The sequence below is a fragment of the Periophthalmus magnuspinnatus genome, chromosome 23, assembly GCF_009829125.3.
Source record: "Periophthalmus magnuspinnatus isolate fPerMag1 chromosome 23, fPerMag1.2.pri, whole genome shotgun sequence".
NCBI classification, from domain to species: domain Eukaryota; kingdom Metazoa; phylum Chordata; class Actinopteri; order Gobiiformes; family Gobiidae; genus Periophthalmus; species Periophthalmus magnuspinnatus.
In genome coordinates, this window is record NC_047148.1 from 23924645 (window position 1) to 23941413 (window position 16769).

At 50.8% G+C, this 16769-nt stretch overlaps 1 protein-coding gene across 2 annotated transcripts; it reads left to right on the forward strand.

Annotated features, from left to right (window-relative positions):
• Positions 1-908: 908 nt before the first annotated feature.
• On the forward strand, positions 909-15714 carry dgcr2 (DiGeorge syndrome critical region gene 2). Of its 2 annotated transcripts, XM_033989975.2 has the most exons (11): positions 922-1347; positions 3509-3541; positions 4481-4600; positions 10696-10782; positions 10985-11195; positions 11277-11353; positions 12168-12350; positions 12414-12617; positions 12923-13075; positions 13161-13397; positions 14773-15714. In XM_033989975.2, the coding sequence occupies exons 1-11, from the start codon at positions 1266-1268 to the stop codon at positions 14994-14996; spliced, it is 1611 nt and encodes a 536-aa protein (XP_033845866.1). In that variant the 5' UTR covers positions 922-1265; the 3' UTR covers positions 14997-15714. The 2 variants fall into 2 exon arrangements, with proteins under 2 accessions (XP_033845867.1, XP_033845866.1); XM_033989976.2 differs by lacking the exon at positions 3509-3541 and having other exon boundaries at positions 909-1347.
• The last annotated feature ends 1055 nt before the right edge of the window (positions 15715-16769 follow it).

Sequence of the window (16769 nt, forward strand, 5' to 3'; positions counted from 1 at the left end):
TTTAATAACATCTAGAATATCTATAATGACATCTATAGACATCTATAATAACATATAATATCTATAATGACATCTACAATATCTATAGTGACATCTATAATAACATCTATAATATCTATAATGACATCTATAATAACATCTATAATATCTATAATGACATCTATAATAACATCTAGAATATCTATAATGACATCTATAGACATCTATAATAACATATAATATCTATAATGACATCTACAATATCTATAGTGACATCTATAATCACATCTATAACATCTATAATCACATCTATAATATCTATAATCACATCTATAACATCTATAATAACATCTGTAACATCTTGGGTCTGTTTGGATTTGTCTGCTTCACTCAGCGTCATCACGACGTTTAGTTCATTTAAATATTTTAGTGTTTAGCACACAGCGGGTTAATGGGGCCTAATCTGCTAAGCTCCTCCCACAGCCCCTCCCCCCCTCAGCTCCTCCTCCCTCCTTTTCCATCGCTCCTCTCCTCCTGCAGCAGCTCCTCCCCCTCTCTACTCCTCCTCCTGCAGTAGCTCCTCCTCCTCTCCTCAGCTGGTCTGTAGCCTCTCCTGCCTCCAGCAGGCTCCTCCTCCCTCTCCTCCTCCCTCCTCCTCCAGCAGGCTCCTCCTCCCTCTCCTCCTCCCTCTCCTCCTCCCTCTCCTCCTCCCTCTCCTCCAGCAGGCTCCTCCTCTCTCTCCTCCTCCCTCTCCTCCTCCCTCCTCCAGCAGGCTCCTCCTCCTCTCCTCCTCCCTCCAGCAGGCTCCTCCTCCCTCTCCTCCTCCCTCCTCCTCCAGCAGGCTCCTCCTCCTCTCCGCCCTCTCCTCCTCCCTCTCCTCCAGCAGGCTCCTCCTCCTCTCCTCCCTCTCCTCCTCCCTCTCCTCAGCTGATCTACTCTCTGCGTGTTTGGGATTGTTGTGATGGGAGGCGGCGGCCATCTTGGATCTACAGAGGATCAGGACGCACAGGACGGAGCAGGAGCTGTTTGCTAATGTTAGCCTGTGTTAGCCCGCGTTAGCTCGTGTTAGCTCGTGTTAGCTCGTGTTAGCCCGTGTTAGCCTATATTACCCTGTCCTAAATAACCACAACAGAACATATTCGACAGGAATGTGACCTGCAGACGGAGTTTGAGCCGCAGAAATGCTCCACAGAGTGAGCGGAGTGAGCGGGTGAAGTCCAGGCCGCGGTGGAGCTCATCCTCCTGTTTTTTATTTTTCTGAGTGACATATTATGAATGGGGGATAAATGTGGCCGAAGGCTGACAGCTGCAGTTTGGTCCTCCTCTCTCTGCTCTTCGTCCTCACAGTAACGGACCCTCCACGGACAGGTAAGAGGAGCAAAGAGGAGCAAAGAGGAGGAGCAGGAGGAGGAGAGGAGGCTGTAGAGGAGGAGCAGGAGGACATGTAAATGCACCAGAGTGAGGAGCAAAGAGGAGGAGGCTTTAGAGGAGGAGGACAGGTAAATGCACCAGAGTGAGGAGCAAAGAGGGGGAGAGGAGGCTTTAGGGAAGGAGGACAGGTAAATGCACCAGAGTGAGGAGCAAAGAGGGGGAGAGGAGGCTTTAGGGAAGGAGGACAGGTAAATGCACCAGAGTGAGGAGCAAAGAGGAGGAGGCTTTAGAGGAGGAGGACAGGTAAATGCACCAGAGTGAGGAGCAAAGAGGGGGAGAGGAGGCTTTAGGGAAGGAGGACAGGTAAATGCACCAGAGTGAGGAGGCTTTAGGAGGACCAGGAGGAGGATAGGAGACTTTAGAGGAGGAGCAGGAGGACAGGTAAATGCACCACAATGAGGAGCAGGAGGAGAAGAAAAGGAGCAGGAGGACAGGTAAATGCACCACAATGAGGAGCTAGGCTCTAGGAGCAAAGAGGAGGCTTTAAGAGGAGCAGGAGGAGGAGAGGAGGCTTCAGGAAAAGAATAAATGCACAAGTGTGTGGAGCTAAGAGCCATGAGATAAGAGGAGGCTTTAGGAGGAGGCTTCAGGTGGAGGGTCAGGTGGGCGGAGGCCTGCAGGAGGTGCTGCACAGCACCTTAGAAATACAAAGGCACAAGGCCTTATATATTTACAACATTTATATCAAATATATGACATAGTAAAGTGTCTCATCTTAAAGTGGAGTGTGCACCTCCTGTTTCTCCACACACACTGCACCTCCTGTTTCTCCACACACACACTGCACCTCCTGTTTCTCCACACACACTGCACCTCCTGTTTCTCCACACACACACTGCACCTCCTGTTTCTCCACACACACTGCACCTCCTGTTTCTCCACACACACTGCACCTCCTGTTTCTCCACACACACTGCACCTCCTGTTTCTCCACACACACTGCACCTCCTGTTTCTCCACACACACTGCACCTCCTGTTTGGTTGGTGCTCAACACCAGATTCTGACCAGATCCTTGAAACAGTTTTTTAAAATCTGTACAAATCAAAATATCACAGTGGACAGATTAAAAGAACGTTTCCAGAGTTTGGTCTCGTGACTTTATTCAACAAACTGTTGACTGTAAACTGCATTTGATAAATAGATTTATGAGACAAAAGCATCTTGTGGTTCTCCTCGGGCTTGTCTTGTGATGCACTTCATTAAAAACAACAGATAAACAAAACAGACTCTCAGGCTGCAGAGAAAAGGTGGAGGTGGAGGTAGAAAGGTGGAGGTAGAAACAGGGTAACACGCTAAAACTAATGCACAGAGATTATTTCATTAAACTTCGCTGGTCACAGATCAGCCCTGAACAGGAAGTTAATTATTCAGTGACAACTGTATAAAGGCAAATATGGTCTTAAAAACATGACAGTTTAAAATGGATCCTTTTTGAAAACGAAATGTGTTTGTACTTCATTTAAAATTCAGTATTTAAGTGTCGACTTTATTGTCATGTCTGTGACGACCTTCTGCAGATGCACAGCAGAGTCTTATCAACGAAGAATTAATCAAAACTATTTACCTGAATTTCAACAAATATGGACAATAGAGATGTACAAAGTGCATAAGTGATAAAATCATCTTTATTTCAGTCTCATTTATAAATGTGGAAACTCAAACGTGGGTAAGACACTTGTGTAAGTCTCAAATGGAACAAAGTGACTAAATGTAAAACTTGCATGTTGAACTTCCCTTTTACTGTAGATGTGTTTTCTGTAAATCATTCTAAAAGTCTCAAATGACTTGCAGATGTGGTGTTTGTGACAGATTCACATTTGAGACTTTTGGAAAAATGTGAGTTGCAGAAATGTTTGCACGGTCACAACAGAGCCGTCGTCCACTGAGGTCAACACTCGTCTTTAAACTGACCCCACAGTTTGGCCGGTGCTGGACCCTCCAGACACTTCACAACAACAACAACAAATGGTTTTACGCCTCACAGTCAGTGCAGTAACAGTAACATGTCTGTAGTGTCATGGAGCCGTTCCTAAAGAAGGGAATCTTCAAAATAAAACACAGGAGGAGAATTATTCTACTGTTTCTATTTGTTCCAGGTGCAGGACTAGCTCTGGCCAGATTATTGTCAGGTAAGACATTTCCTGGTACAGCGAGATTCAAGATGAGTTAGTTCAGAGCAAAGAACATCGTCCATAGTTTTTCAGGATTTATTTGAGTCTCGTCCCTCATGATCAGGTCTCATTGTGGTTTTTGTGTGGACCTGGGGCGACCTAAACACTTTGATGCTCTTCACGCGCTGTGGCTCAGATTCAGATACAGATTCGAGACGATTGGATCCGTTCTGTCTCTGCTGTTGACCTCCATAGAAATGGGACTCACCAGGTCCAGCAGAAAGAGCCTCACCGTTAACTTTTAACCTTCTATGAACTCTAAACAAAAGTATTTTTATATTTTTTATTGACTGGAGGCAGTAGAAATCACAAGACTCTATTGTGTGCATTGTAGTGTTTGTCCTCATTCATGTGGTTAAAAACAACTGAAATCGGCCTAAGTTTTAAGAACACACAGACAGAGATTTATTTACTCTACTATGTTAAATTTAAGAGCTTGTTGATGTTTCTAATGAGTTTTAAGTTTTACTAATGATTTGACCCGACACAGTTTCCTGGTGATGTGCCTCAGGAGACCCTAAAAAAAATCATGTTCATTTACTGAATATGTTGGAGGTGTTTGTGACTGGCCAAGTTTGACATGTTTCTTACAGACGAATGAACTCAACAGTGACTCTATATCTCCTGTTTATTTACATCCACACATGATTTCAGGCCTTTGTCACCAGCACACGGAGGTAGACCTTTCCTCTGTGGCTGTTCTGCAGTGACGCCTCGTTTCACCACAGAGTCAAATATGAAGAGTTTTTTTTCTTTTAACTTTCCTGATAAAAGCCTTTCATCTGTTTGACCCTCGATTGTTTGAAAAATGGGACTTCTTTTCAGCATTTTAGTGACACAGATGAGATGTTTGTGTCGACCGTATGATGACCGTATGATGTCGTCTTTGTGTTTCAGAGCCGCGCTGTCCGGGCCAGTTCGCCTGCCGCAGTGGAAAGCTGCAGTGTATCCCTCTGTCCTGGCAGTGTGACGGATGGACAGCATGTGAGGACAAGAGCGACGAGATGGACTGTCCCCGTGAGTAACACTACGGCGTCCAGAGCCTGGACACTACGGCGTCCAGGCTCTGGACTTCAGACCTGGGCTCCTGGGCCTTTTCCACCTCAGTCAGTTTTGAAAGAGTATTGTGGTCACTTGACTCCTGAGGGTGACATGACATGTGTCTCACTCCTGTTATGGCTGCGGTCAGATGTGTCCGTCTCACTCCTGTGGTCACATGTTTTCGACTCACTCCTGTGGTCACCCATGCCTGTCTCACTCCTGTTGTCACCCGTGTCCGTCTCACTCCTGTGGTCATATGTTTTCGTCTCACTCCTGTGGTCACCCGTGTCCGTCTCACTCCTGTGGTGACACGTGTCCGTCTCACTCCTGTGGTCACATATGTCCGTCTCACTCCTGTGGTCACACGTGTCCGTCTCACTCCTGTGGTGACACGTGTCCCGTCTCACTCCTGTGGTCACATGCTTTCATCTCACTCCTGTGGTCACCAGTGTCCGTCTCACTCCTGTGGTGACACGTGTCCGTCTCACTCCTGTGGTCACCCGTGTCCGTCTCACTCCTGTGGTCACCCGTGTCCGTCTCACTCCTGTGGTGACACGTGTCCGTCTCACTCCTGTGGTGACACGTGTCCGTCTCACTCCTGTGGTCACATGCTTTCATCTCACTCCTGTGGTCACCAGTGTCCGTCTCACTCCTGTCGTTACATGTGTCTGTCTCACTCCTGTGGTCACCCGTGTCCGTCTCAGTCCTGTGGTCACACGTGTCCGTCTCACTCCTGTGGTCACTCCTGTGGTCTCACTCCTGTGGTCACACGTGTCCGTCTGACTCCTGTGGTCACACGTGTCCGTCTCACTCCTGTGGTCACCAGTGTCCGTCTCACTCCTGTCGTTACATGTGTCTGTCTCACTCCTGTGGTCACACGTGTCCGTCTCACTCCTGTGGTCACTCCTGTGGTCTCACTCCTGTGGTCACACGTGTCCGTCTCACTCCTGTGGTCACACGTGTCCGTCTCACTCCTGTGGTCACTCCTGTGGTCACACGTGTCCGTCTCACTCCTGTGGTCACTCCTGTGGTCTCACTCCTGTGGTCACACGTGTCCGTCTCACTCCTGTGGTCACTCCTGTGGTCACACGTGTCCGTCTCACTCCTGTGGTCACACGTGTCCGTCTCACTCCTGTGGTCCCTCCTGTGGTCTCACTCCTGTGGTCACACGTGTCCGTCTCACTCCTGTGGTCACACGTGTCCGTCTCACTCCTGTGGTCACTCCTGTGGTCTCACTCCTGTGGTGACACGTGTCCGTCTCACTCCTGTGGTGACACGTGTCCGTCTCACTCCTGTGGTGACACGTGTCCGTCTCACTCCTGTGGTCACATGCTTTCATCTCACTCCTGTGGTCACCAGTGTCCGTCTCACTCCTGTCGTTACATGTGTCTGTCTCACTCCTGTCGTTACATGTGTCTGTCTCACTCCTGTGGTCACTCCTGTGGTCACACGTGTCCGTCTCACTCCTGTGGTCACTCCTGTGGTCACCCGTGTCCGTCTCACTCCTGTGGTCACTCCTGTGGTCACCCGTGTCCGTCTCACTCCTGTGGTCACACGTGTCGGTCTCACTCCTGTGGTCACACGTGTCCGTCTCACTCCTGTGGTCACTCCTGTGGTCACACGTGTCCGTCTCACTCCTGTGGTCACACGTGTCCGTCTCACTCCTGTGGTCACACGTGTCCGTCTCACTCCTGTGGTCACTCCTGTGGTCACACGTGTCCGTCTCACTTCTGTGGTCACACGTGTCCGTCTCACTCCTGTGGTCACACGTGTCTGTCTCACTCCTGTGGTCACTCCTGTGGTCTCACTCCTGTGGTGACACGTGTCCGTCTCACTCCTGTGGTGACACATGTCCGTCTCACTCCTGTGGTCACATATGTCCGTCTCACTCCTGTGGTCACACGTGTCCGTCTCACTCCTGTGGTCACACGTGTCCGTCTCACTCCTGTGGTCACATGCTTTCATCTCACTCCTGTGGTCACCAGTGTCCGTCTCACTCCTGTCGTTACATGTGTCTGTCTCACTCCTGTCGTTACATGTGTCTGTCTCACTCCTGTGGTCACTCCTGTGGTCACACGTGTCCGTCTCACTCCTGTGGTCACTCCTGTGGTCACACGTGTCCGTCTCACTCCTGTGGTCACACGTGTCCGTCTCACTCCTGTGGTCACTCCTGTGGTCACTCCTGTGGTCTCACTCCTGTGGTCACACGTGTCCGTCTCACTCCTGTGGTCACACGTGTCCGTCTCACTCCTGTGGTCACTCCTGTGGTCTCACTCCTGTGGTCACACGTGTCCGTCTCACTCCTGTGGTGACACGTGTCCGTCTCACTCCTGTGGTGACACGTGTCCGTCTCACTCCTGTGGTGACACGTGTCCGTCTCACTCCTGTGGTCACATGCTTTCATCTCACTCCTGTGGTCACATGCTTTCATCTCACTCCTGTGGTCACCAGTGTCCGTCTCACTCCTGTCGTTACATGTGTCTGTCTCACTCCTGTGGTCACACGTGTCCGTCTCACTCCTGTGGTCACTCCTGTGGTCACCCGTGTCCGTCTCACTCCTGTGGTCACTCCTGTGGTCACCCGTGTCCGTCTCACTCCTGTGGTCACACGTGTCGGTCTCACTCCTGTGGTCACACGTGTCCGTCTCACTCCTGTGGTCACTCCTGTGGTCACACGTGTCCGTCTCACTTCTGTGGTCACACGTGTCCGTCTCACTCCTGTGGTCCCTCCTGTGGTCTCACTCCTGTGGTCACACGTGTCCGTCTCACTCCTGTGGTCACACGTGTCTGTCTCACTCCTGTGGTCCCTCCTGTGGTCTCACTCCTGTGGTGACACGTGTCCGTCTCACTCCTGTGGTCACATATGTCCGTCTCACTCCTGTGGTCACACGTGTCCGTCTCACTCCTGTGGTGACACGTGTCCGTCTCACTCCTGTGGTCACATGCTTTCATCTCACTCCTGTGGTCACCAGTGTCCGTCTCACTCCTGTCGTTACATGTGTCTGTCTCACTCCTGTCGTTACATGTGTCTGTCTCACTCCTGTGGTCACTCCTGTGGTCACACGTGTCCGTCTCACTCCTGTGGTCACTCCTGTGGTCACACGTGTCCGTCTCACTCCTGTGGTCACTCCTGTGGTCACCCGTGTCCGTCTCACTCCTGTGGTCACCCGTGTCCGTCTCACTCCTGTGGTCACACGTGTCGGTCTCACTCCTGTGGTCACACGTGTCCGTCTCACTCCTGTGGTCACTCCTGTGGTCACACGTGTCCGTCTCACTCCTGTGGTCACACGTGTCTGTCTCACTCCTGTGGTCACTCCTGTGGTCTCACTCCTGTGGTCACACGTGTCCGTCTCACTCCTGTGGTCACACGTGTCCGTCTCACTCCTGTGGTCACACTCCTGTGGTCACACGTGTCCGTCTCACTCCTGTGGTGACACGTGTCCGTCTCACTCCTGTGGTGACACGTGTCCGTCTCACTCCTGTGGTCACATGCTTTCATCTCACTCCTGTGGTCACCAGTGTCCGTCTCACTCCTGTCGTTACATGTGTCTGTCTCACTCCTGTGGTCACACGTGTCCGTCTCACTCCTGTGGTCACACGTGTCCGTCTCACTCCTGTGGTCACATGCTTTCATCTCACTCCTGTGGTCACCAGTGTCCGTCTCACTCCTGTCGTTACATGTGTCTGTCTCACTCCTGTCGTTACATGTGTCTGTCTCACTCCTGTGGTCACTCCTGTGGTCACACGTGTCCGTCTCACTCCTGTGGTCACTCCTGTGGTCACACGTGTCCGTCTCACTCCTGTGGTCACTCCTGTGGTCACCCGTGTCCGTCTCACTCCTGTGGTCACACGTGTCGGTCTCACTCCTGTGGTCACACGTGTCGGTCTCACTCCTGTGGTCACACGTGTCCGTCTCACTCCTGTGGTCACTCCTGTGGTCACACGTGTCCGTCTCACTTCTGTGGTCACACGTGTCCGTCTCACTCCTGTGGTCACACGTGTCCGTCTCACTCCTGTGGTCACTCCTGTGGTCACTCCTGTGGTCTCACTCCTGTGGTCACACGTGTCCGTCTCACTCCTGTGGTCACACGTGTCCGTCTCACTCCTGTGGTCACTCCTGTGGTCTCACTCCTGTGGTCACACGTGTCCGTCTCACTCCTGTGGTGACACGTGTCCGTCTCACTCCTGTGGTGACACATGTCCGTCTCACTCCTGTGGTGACACGTGTCCGTCTCACTCCTGTGGTCACATGCTTTCATCTCACTCCTGTGGTCACATGCTTTCATCTCACTCCTGTGGTCACCAGTGTCCGTCTCACTCCTGTCGTTACATGTGTCTGTCTCACTCCTGTGGTCACACGTGTCCGTCTCACTCCTGTGGTCACTCCTGTGGTCACCCGTGTCCGTCTCACTCCTGTGGTCACTCCTGTGGTCACCCGTGTCCGTCTCACTCCTGTGGTCACACGTGTCGGTCTCACTCCTGTGGTCACACGTGTCCGTCTCACTCCTGTGGTCACTCCTGTGGTCACACGTGTCCGTCTCACTTCTGTGGTCACACGTGTCCGTCTCACTCCTGTGGTCCCTCCTGTGGTCTCACTCCTGTGGTCACACGTGTCCGTCTCACTCCTGTGGTCACACGTGTCTGTCTCACTCCTGTGGTCCCTCCTGTGGTCTCACTCCTGTGGTGACACGTGTCCGTCTCACTCCTGTGGTCACATATGTCCGTCTCACTCCTGTGGTCACACGTGTCCGTCTCACTCCTGTGGTGACACGTGTCCGTCTCACTCCTGTGGTCACATGCTTTCATCTCACTCCTGTGGTCACCAGTGTCCGTCTCACTCCTGTCGTTACATGTGTCTGTCTCACTCCTGTCGTTACATGTGTCTGTCTCACTCCTGTGGTCACTCCTGTGGTCACACGTGTCCGTCTCACTCCTGTGGTCACTCCTGTGGTCACACGTGTCCGTCTCACTCCTGTGGTCACTCCTGTGGTCACCCGTGTCCGTCTCACTCCTGTGGTCACCCGTGTCCGTCTCACTCCTGTGGTCACACGTGTCGGTCTCACTCCTGTGGTCACACGTGTCCGTCTCACTCCTGTGGTCACTCCTGTGGTCACACGTGTCCGTCTCACTTCTGTGGTCACACGTGTCCGTCTCACTCCTGTGGTCACACGTGTCCGTCTCACTCCTGTGGTCACTCCTGTGGTCTCACTCCTGTGGTCACACGTGTCCGTCTCACTCCTGTGGTCACACGTGTCCGTCTCACTCCTGTGGTCACACTCCTGTGGTCACACGTGTCCGTCTCACTCCTGTGGTGACACGTGTCCGTCTCACTCCTGTGGTGACACGTGTCCGTCTCACTCCTGTGGTCACATGCTTTCATCTCACTCCTGTGGTCACCAGTGTCCGTCTCACTCCTGTCGTTACATGTGTCTGTCTCACTCCTGTGGTCACACGTGTCCGTCTCACTCCTGTGGTCACGTATTTAGCCCTGGACTCAAATCCTTTTGTTTTCCCTTTTATTAAGTCGTTCTCAGATCTGTGACACATAATGGGAATTATTGAAAGGATTGAGTCATGTGACCTGCCTCCTGCCCGCCGTGTGTGCATGTGACCGCCGCGTGTGCATGTGCCTGCCGCGTGTGCATGTGACCTGCCTCCTGCCCACTGGGCTCCAACAGCAGCGTTTATTAAGACCTTGGGATTTCATTCATAAAAATAAAGCACATGTCCACACGCCTCAACGACAGGGCTGTTTGACACTGACTCATTGTGTGTGTGTATATATATATATATACACACACACACATATACACACACATATACACACACACATATATATATACATATACATAATGTACATAGAGGGAACTTAATATTAATAAATTTTAAAATAAAGATCCTCTGCAGAAAGGGTCAGAGTTCAGGTCAGATTTCAACCAAAAAGAAAATGCACAAAACCTCAAAGAATTCAGATTTATTTGGACTAAACATGTAAACCTTGAGACAGACCTGACCCTGTGCTGACCCTGTGCTGACCCTGTTCTGACCCTGTTCTGACCCTGTGTCTTGCAGCTCTAAAGGAGGAACGGTTCCGTTATGGAAATGGGTTTGACCAGGTTGAAGATGTGATTGGAGTAGCTCAGCCCGTGCGATTCAACAGTAAGTTTAAACGTCGCTGATTTATAAATGTCATTATTACTGTTGTTGTTATTTATAAATGTCATTATTACTGTTGTTGTTATTTATAAATGTCATTATTACTGTTATTGTTATTTATAAATGTCATTATTACTGTTATTGTTATTTATAAATGTCATTATTACTGTTGTTGTTGTTATTAATGTGTTTTTATCGCCTGCAGAAAAGTGTCCGACCGGGTGGCATCACTATGAGAAGACGGCCAGCTGTTATAAAGTTTACCTGAGGAATGAGAACTATTGGCAGGCGGTGGACACCTGTCAGAAGGTGAACGGGTCGCTCGCCACGTTTGTCACCAACGAAGAGCTGCAGTTCATCTTAAAGATCGAGGTGGACTTTGACGAGAAAGTCTGTGAGCGCAAAGACCAGTGCAAGTCCGTGTAAACTTTAAAATTAAAATATAAAACATTTAAATCTACAAACTCCTCTGCTGATATTTCACACTGTGTTTTCAGGTTTTGGGTCGGATACCAGTACGTGATCACCAACCAGAACCACTCTCTGCAGGGACGCTGGGAGGTGGCCTACAAAGGTACAGTTAAACCTACGACGCCTGACACCTGCACGAGGTACAGGGGTAGGCTCACTCTGACAGGTGTAGGTTCAGTCAGGTGTAGGCTCACTCTGACACGCGCTCTCTGTACAGGTGTAGGTTCATTCTGACGTAGGTTCACTCTGACAGGCACTCTCTGTACAGGTGTAGGTTCACTCTGACAGGCACTCTCTGTACAGGTGTAGGTTCACTCTGACAGGCACTCTCTGTACAGGTGTAGGTTCACTCTGACAGGCGCTCTCTGTACAGGTGTAGGCTCACTCTGACAGGCACTCTCTGTACAGGTGTAGGTTCACTCTGACAGGCGCTCTCTGTACAGGTGTAGGCTCACTCTGACGTAGGTTCACTCTGACAGGCACTCTCTGTACAGGTGTAGGTTCATTCTGACGTAGGTTCACTCTGACAGGCGCTCTCTGTACAGGTGTAGGTTCACTCTGACAGGCGCTCTCTGTACAGGTGTAGGCTCACTCTGACGTAGGTTCACTCTGACAGGCACTCTCTGTACAGGTGTAGGTTCATTCTGACGTAGGTTCACTCTGACAGGCGCTCTCTGTACAGGTGTAGGCTCACTCTGACAGGTGCTCTCTGACAGGCGCTCTCTGTACAGGTGTAGGTTCACTCTGACGTAGGTTCACTCTGACAGGTGCTCTCTGTACAGGTGTAGGCTCACTCTGACAGGCGCTCTCTGTACAGGTGTAGGTTCATTCTGACGTAGGTTCACTCTGACAGGTGCTCTCTGTACAGGTGTAGGCTCACTCTGACAGGCGCTCTCTGACAGGCGCTCTCTGTACAGGTGCGATGCAGGTGTTCCTTCCCCCTGAGGGCCTGGCGTCCATCGGTGACGCGTCCCCGTCCCAGGACAGCGTGTTCTGTGCTCAGCTGCAGCGTTTCCAGATCAAAAGTATGAACGAGCGCGGCCTGCACAGCTGGCACGCCGAGAACTGCTACAAGAAGTTCCCTTTTCTCTGCAAACGACGTACGTGAAAATAAACGTCTTTGGGCCTGAGGCGGGTGTTTCTCATGTGGTTTTCTTCTGCAGGTCAGACGTGTGTGGACATCAAGGACAACGTGGTGAACGAGGGCTTCTACTTCACGCCGAAAGGAGACGACCCGTGTCTGAGCTGCACGTGTCACGACGGCGAGCCCGAGATGTGCGTGGCGGCACTGTGCGAGCGGCCGCAGGGCTGTCAGCACTTCCGCAAGGACCCCAAAGAGTGCTGCAAGTTTACATGCCTCGACCCAGGTACCTCCTCCTCCTTCTTCACCTCCTCCACCTCCTCCACCTCCACCTACCCCACCTCCTCCACCTCCACCTCCTCCACCTACCCCTCCTCCACCTCCTCCAAGTCCCTCACCTCCTCCACCTCACATAAGCCTTTGGACATGGCAGTAACTACTTCATCCACATGGGGGCGCCTGTTTGTGTGTGTGGTTCATGTGTTGTGTGTTTGTAGTTCACGTGTTGTGCGTTTGTGTGTGTGTTTGGTTCATGTGTTGTGTGTTTGTGTGTGTGTTTGTGGTTCACGTGTTGTGTGTTGTGTGTTTCAGATGGGAACAGCCTGTTTGACTCGATGGCCAGTGGGATGCGTCTCATCGTCAGTTGTATTTCTTCGTTCCTGATTCTGTCGTTGCTGCTGTTCATGGTCCACAGGCTCCGTCAGCGACGGCGTGAACGAATCGAGACGCTCATCGGGGGGAACTGTGAGCGCCGCCGTTTGGTTTTTCTTCTTCACTGATTTGTTTCTTTAAATTTAAATGTGACTTTTGGCCGTCCTCTCTGTCTCAGTGCATCATTTTAACCTCGGCCGGAGAGTTCCCGGGTTCGACTACGGCCCAGACGTGTTTGGGACGGGCCTCACCCCCTTGCACCTGTCTGACGACGGAGAGGGAGGGGCCTTTCACTTCCAAGAGCCGCCGCCGCCGTACGCCGCCTACAAATACCCCGATATACCCCACCCCGACGACCCCCCTCCCCCGTACGAGGCGTCCATCAACCCCGACAGTCTGCTCTACGTCGACCTAGGTAAGAACCGCCGCAAGAACCTCAGAGCCGGGGCCTCAGAGCAGGGGCCTCAGGGCCGGGGCCTCAGGGCCGGGGCCTCAGGGCCGGGGCCTCAGAGCAGGGGCCCAGGGGGTCGCAGGGGATGGGATGATATAAATTAATATCTTTTAATTGCGATAAAAAACAACCACATTTAATCGTTCATGGCATTTTTGAATAATCATGATCATCGCACACGAGTAAAATCGTCTTTACGGCTCCAGTCTGACTCATGTTTCCAGTTTCAATAGTGTTTAGATGTTAGTTCTGGTATTTGTCCACAAGGGGGCGCTCTGTCACAGCAGTGACACTTGTAGCTTCTGTTCTGATTTGGGGACGGTTCTTCACCTCAGTCACGGCTCGTGGGCAGTGGATCTGGATTTGGATGACTCCACACATTTATATCCTCCACTGAAGAAGGTGAAGTCTGATGTGTGGAATTATTATGGATTTGAAAAACAAGAGCAACAAGATGAGCCACCGGTCAAAGTCTGAAAGAAAAAACACGAGGGCAAACACGAGCGACTGACACGAGCGACTGACACGAGCGACTGACACGAGCAACTGACACGAGCAACTGACACGAGCAACTGACACGAGCAACTGACACAAGTAATTTACACGCACGTTTATGAGACAAACATCTGCATCGTTTGACAAACTTGAACTGAAAATCTCCATCATAAGTAACACACTGAGAAATAAACTGTTTAATGTAGTTTGTGTTAGTTTAGATTTGTATGAATCCGTGTTTGTATCGACTTTGCTATCGCTACGTTAGCACTAGCTGAGCACCATTTTGCACATCTGAGTTTACAACAACCATGAATGAATCTGAAAACATAAAACCTCCTGGGACCTGGACAACACACATGAGGACAACACATTTTGGGTTGTCATCTCTACAAGGTCCTGGTGTCCACACATGAGGACATTATCCTGCCTTGGTTTAGTAATTATTGTGATAATATCGTTAATCACAATTATTTTGGTCACAATAATTGTAAGGATAAACTTTAACATCGTCCCATCCAAACTCAGAGCTGTCCCGAAAGTGTCCCAAAAGTGTTAAATGTATCGTGTCCGTGGCGTGTCCGTGGCGTGTCTGTGGCGTGTCCGTGGCGTGTCTGTGGCGTGTCCGTGGCGTGTCCGTGGCGTGTCCGTGGCATGTCTGGCGTGTCGTTCTAAACGTGGCTAACCTGTCCCTGGTTTAGGTTCATTTATTTTACTCAGACGATGCTTTGTTCAGTTTTAGTCATGTGACTCGTTAATTATAAATTCACAGACATTATCCACAGACCAGTTAAGTCGGTGAATTCTTGTGAACACGACACGTTCATACTGATCTTGTGTTCAGGTCACGCCGGCGTCGCCATGGTACCAGGCCAGATGAACGCCATCGCAGACGGACTACAGTCTGACGTTCCTAATCCGCGCGGTCCCGGGTCGGCGGCGGCTCCGCCTCAGGAGAGGGAGGACTCCATAGACAGCAGCACGTTCCTGGTGGGGCCGGACACGCCCACGGACGGCCCCGCGGCTCCGAGGCCCATGACCCCTGACTCCCTCAGCACGGCCGTATAGGACTCGGCGGCGGGACTCGTGCGGTCAGGAGGCCCTCGGACTCTCTGGACTCGACCCGCGGTCGCCATGTGGAAACCTGATTTAAAGTTTGTACAGAAACGATGAATAGTTTGATTAAAAGACTTGATGTTTTGTAAAGAGACTGTGGAGGAGGCGGAGTTACACAGGACTGTGTTTTTACCCCCGCCGCGGCCTCAAGTCCAGACGCTCTACTGTAAATCCCTCAGGTCAGCGCCGGTCCGGCTCCTGTGTGACGGACTCCCGACGACTCGCAGCTTTTAGTCCTGTGCTTCGTTTTGAATCTGAAGAGTTTGTTTGGCTCTGTGGCGTTTCATTGGCTGCGGCGGCGTGCTTCAGTAGCTTCGTTAGCTTGGTTAGCTAACCCTCCTTCACCTTCATAGTTGTTTGGTCATAGGAGTCGGTTTAAGGATTTGAGGTAAAACATATTTTGTAATTGTAATGTTTAAAAAGACTTGTTCCGTTCGATTCTGCAGAATGTGAGTTTCTGATGAACCATCATGAAGTATTCACGAAGTATTCATGAATATTCATGAAGTATTCTGTTCTCCAGAGACTCTGAGCTGCAGAGTCTCATGTAAAACATTTTATTAACAATCAAATGTTAAATACTGTGCACGATTAAAAAACGATTTCCTTTGTGCTGCTTTCAGGGACGTCAGGTTTTCCACTTATGAATAAAAATCCTCAGTGTTGATCCCAGTTCAGCCTCAGAGTTTAGATCCACAAAAAAACATTTAAAATAAAACGGACCCGAAAAGTGAATGTGCCCCCACCTCCACCTGCCCCCACCTGCCCCCACCTCCACCTGTGTGTGACGCTCTGTTGACACCAGTGTCGTGATTTTGGGTCTTTGTGATGTGTTTTTTTGTCATGTTTGTTCAGACTTTTTCTTCTCGTGCGTCGTCACACGTCCCATTTTAAAACTCTCTGATCTTTGAGCGTTTAATATAAAACTTTGGCTTTGATAAATCCAACGTCTGGAAACTCAAATAACCTGAACCGTACGACGAGGCCTGCGTCACTGGACGGGTCAGTTTGTGTCGGGTCAGTTTGTGTCGAGGGGAATCCTCACACCAAATGCCAGGGGCTTCAGGTGCGAAACGGGAAAGTCCCACAGGTCACGGGCGGCTGGACAAATCCACTTTAACCTAAAGAAGAAGATTATTTAAGTAAGAAGATATAGAGCGGCGGCGGAGACTGGAGACGGCGCCAAACCAACAGAAAGGACCCATTGTTCACAAATGAACGACCACAGAACGAACTACAGAACGAACTACAGAACCAGGGACAGAACCAGAGACAGAACCAGGGACAGAACCAGGGACAGAACCAGGGACAGAACCAGAGACAGGACCAGGGACAGAACCAGAGACAGAGACAGAACCAGGGACAGAACCAGAGACTGAACCAGAGACAGAACCAGGGACAGAACCAGAGACAGAACCAGGGACAGGACCAGGGACAGGACCAGGGACAGAACCAGGGACAGAACCAGAGACAGAACCAGGGACAGAACCAGGGACAGAACCAGAGACTGAACCAGAGACAGAGACAGAACCAGAGACAGAACCAGGGACAGGACCAGAGACAGAACCAGAGACAGAACCAGAGACAGAACCAGAGACTGAACCAGAGACAGAACCAGAGACAGAACCAGAGACAGAACCAGAGACAGAACCAGGGACAGAACCAGAGACTGAACCAGGGACAGAACCAGAGACAGAACCAGAGACAGAACCAGAGACAGAACCA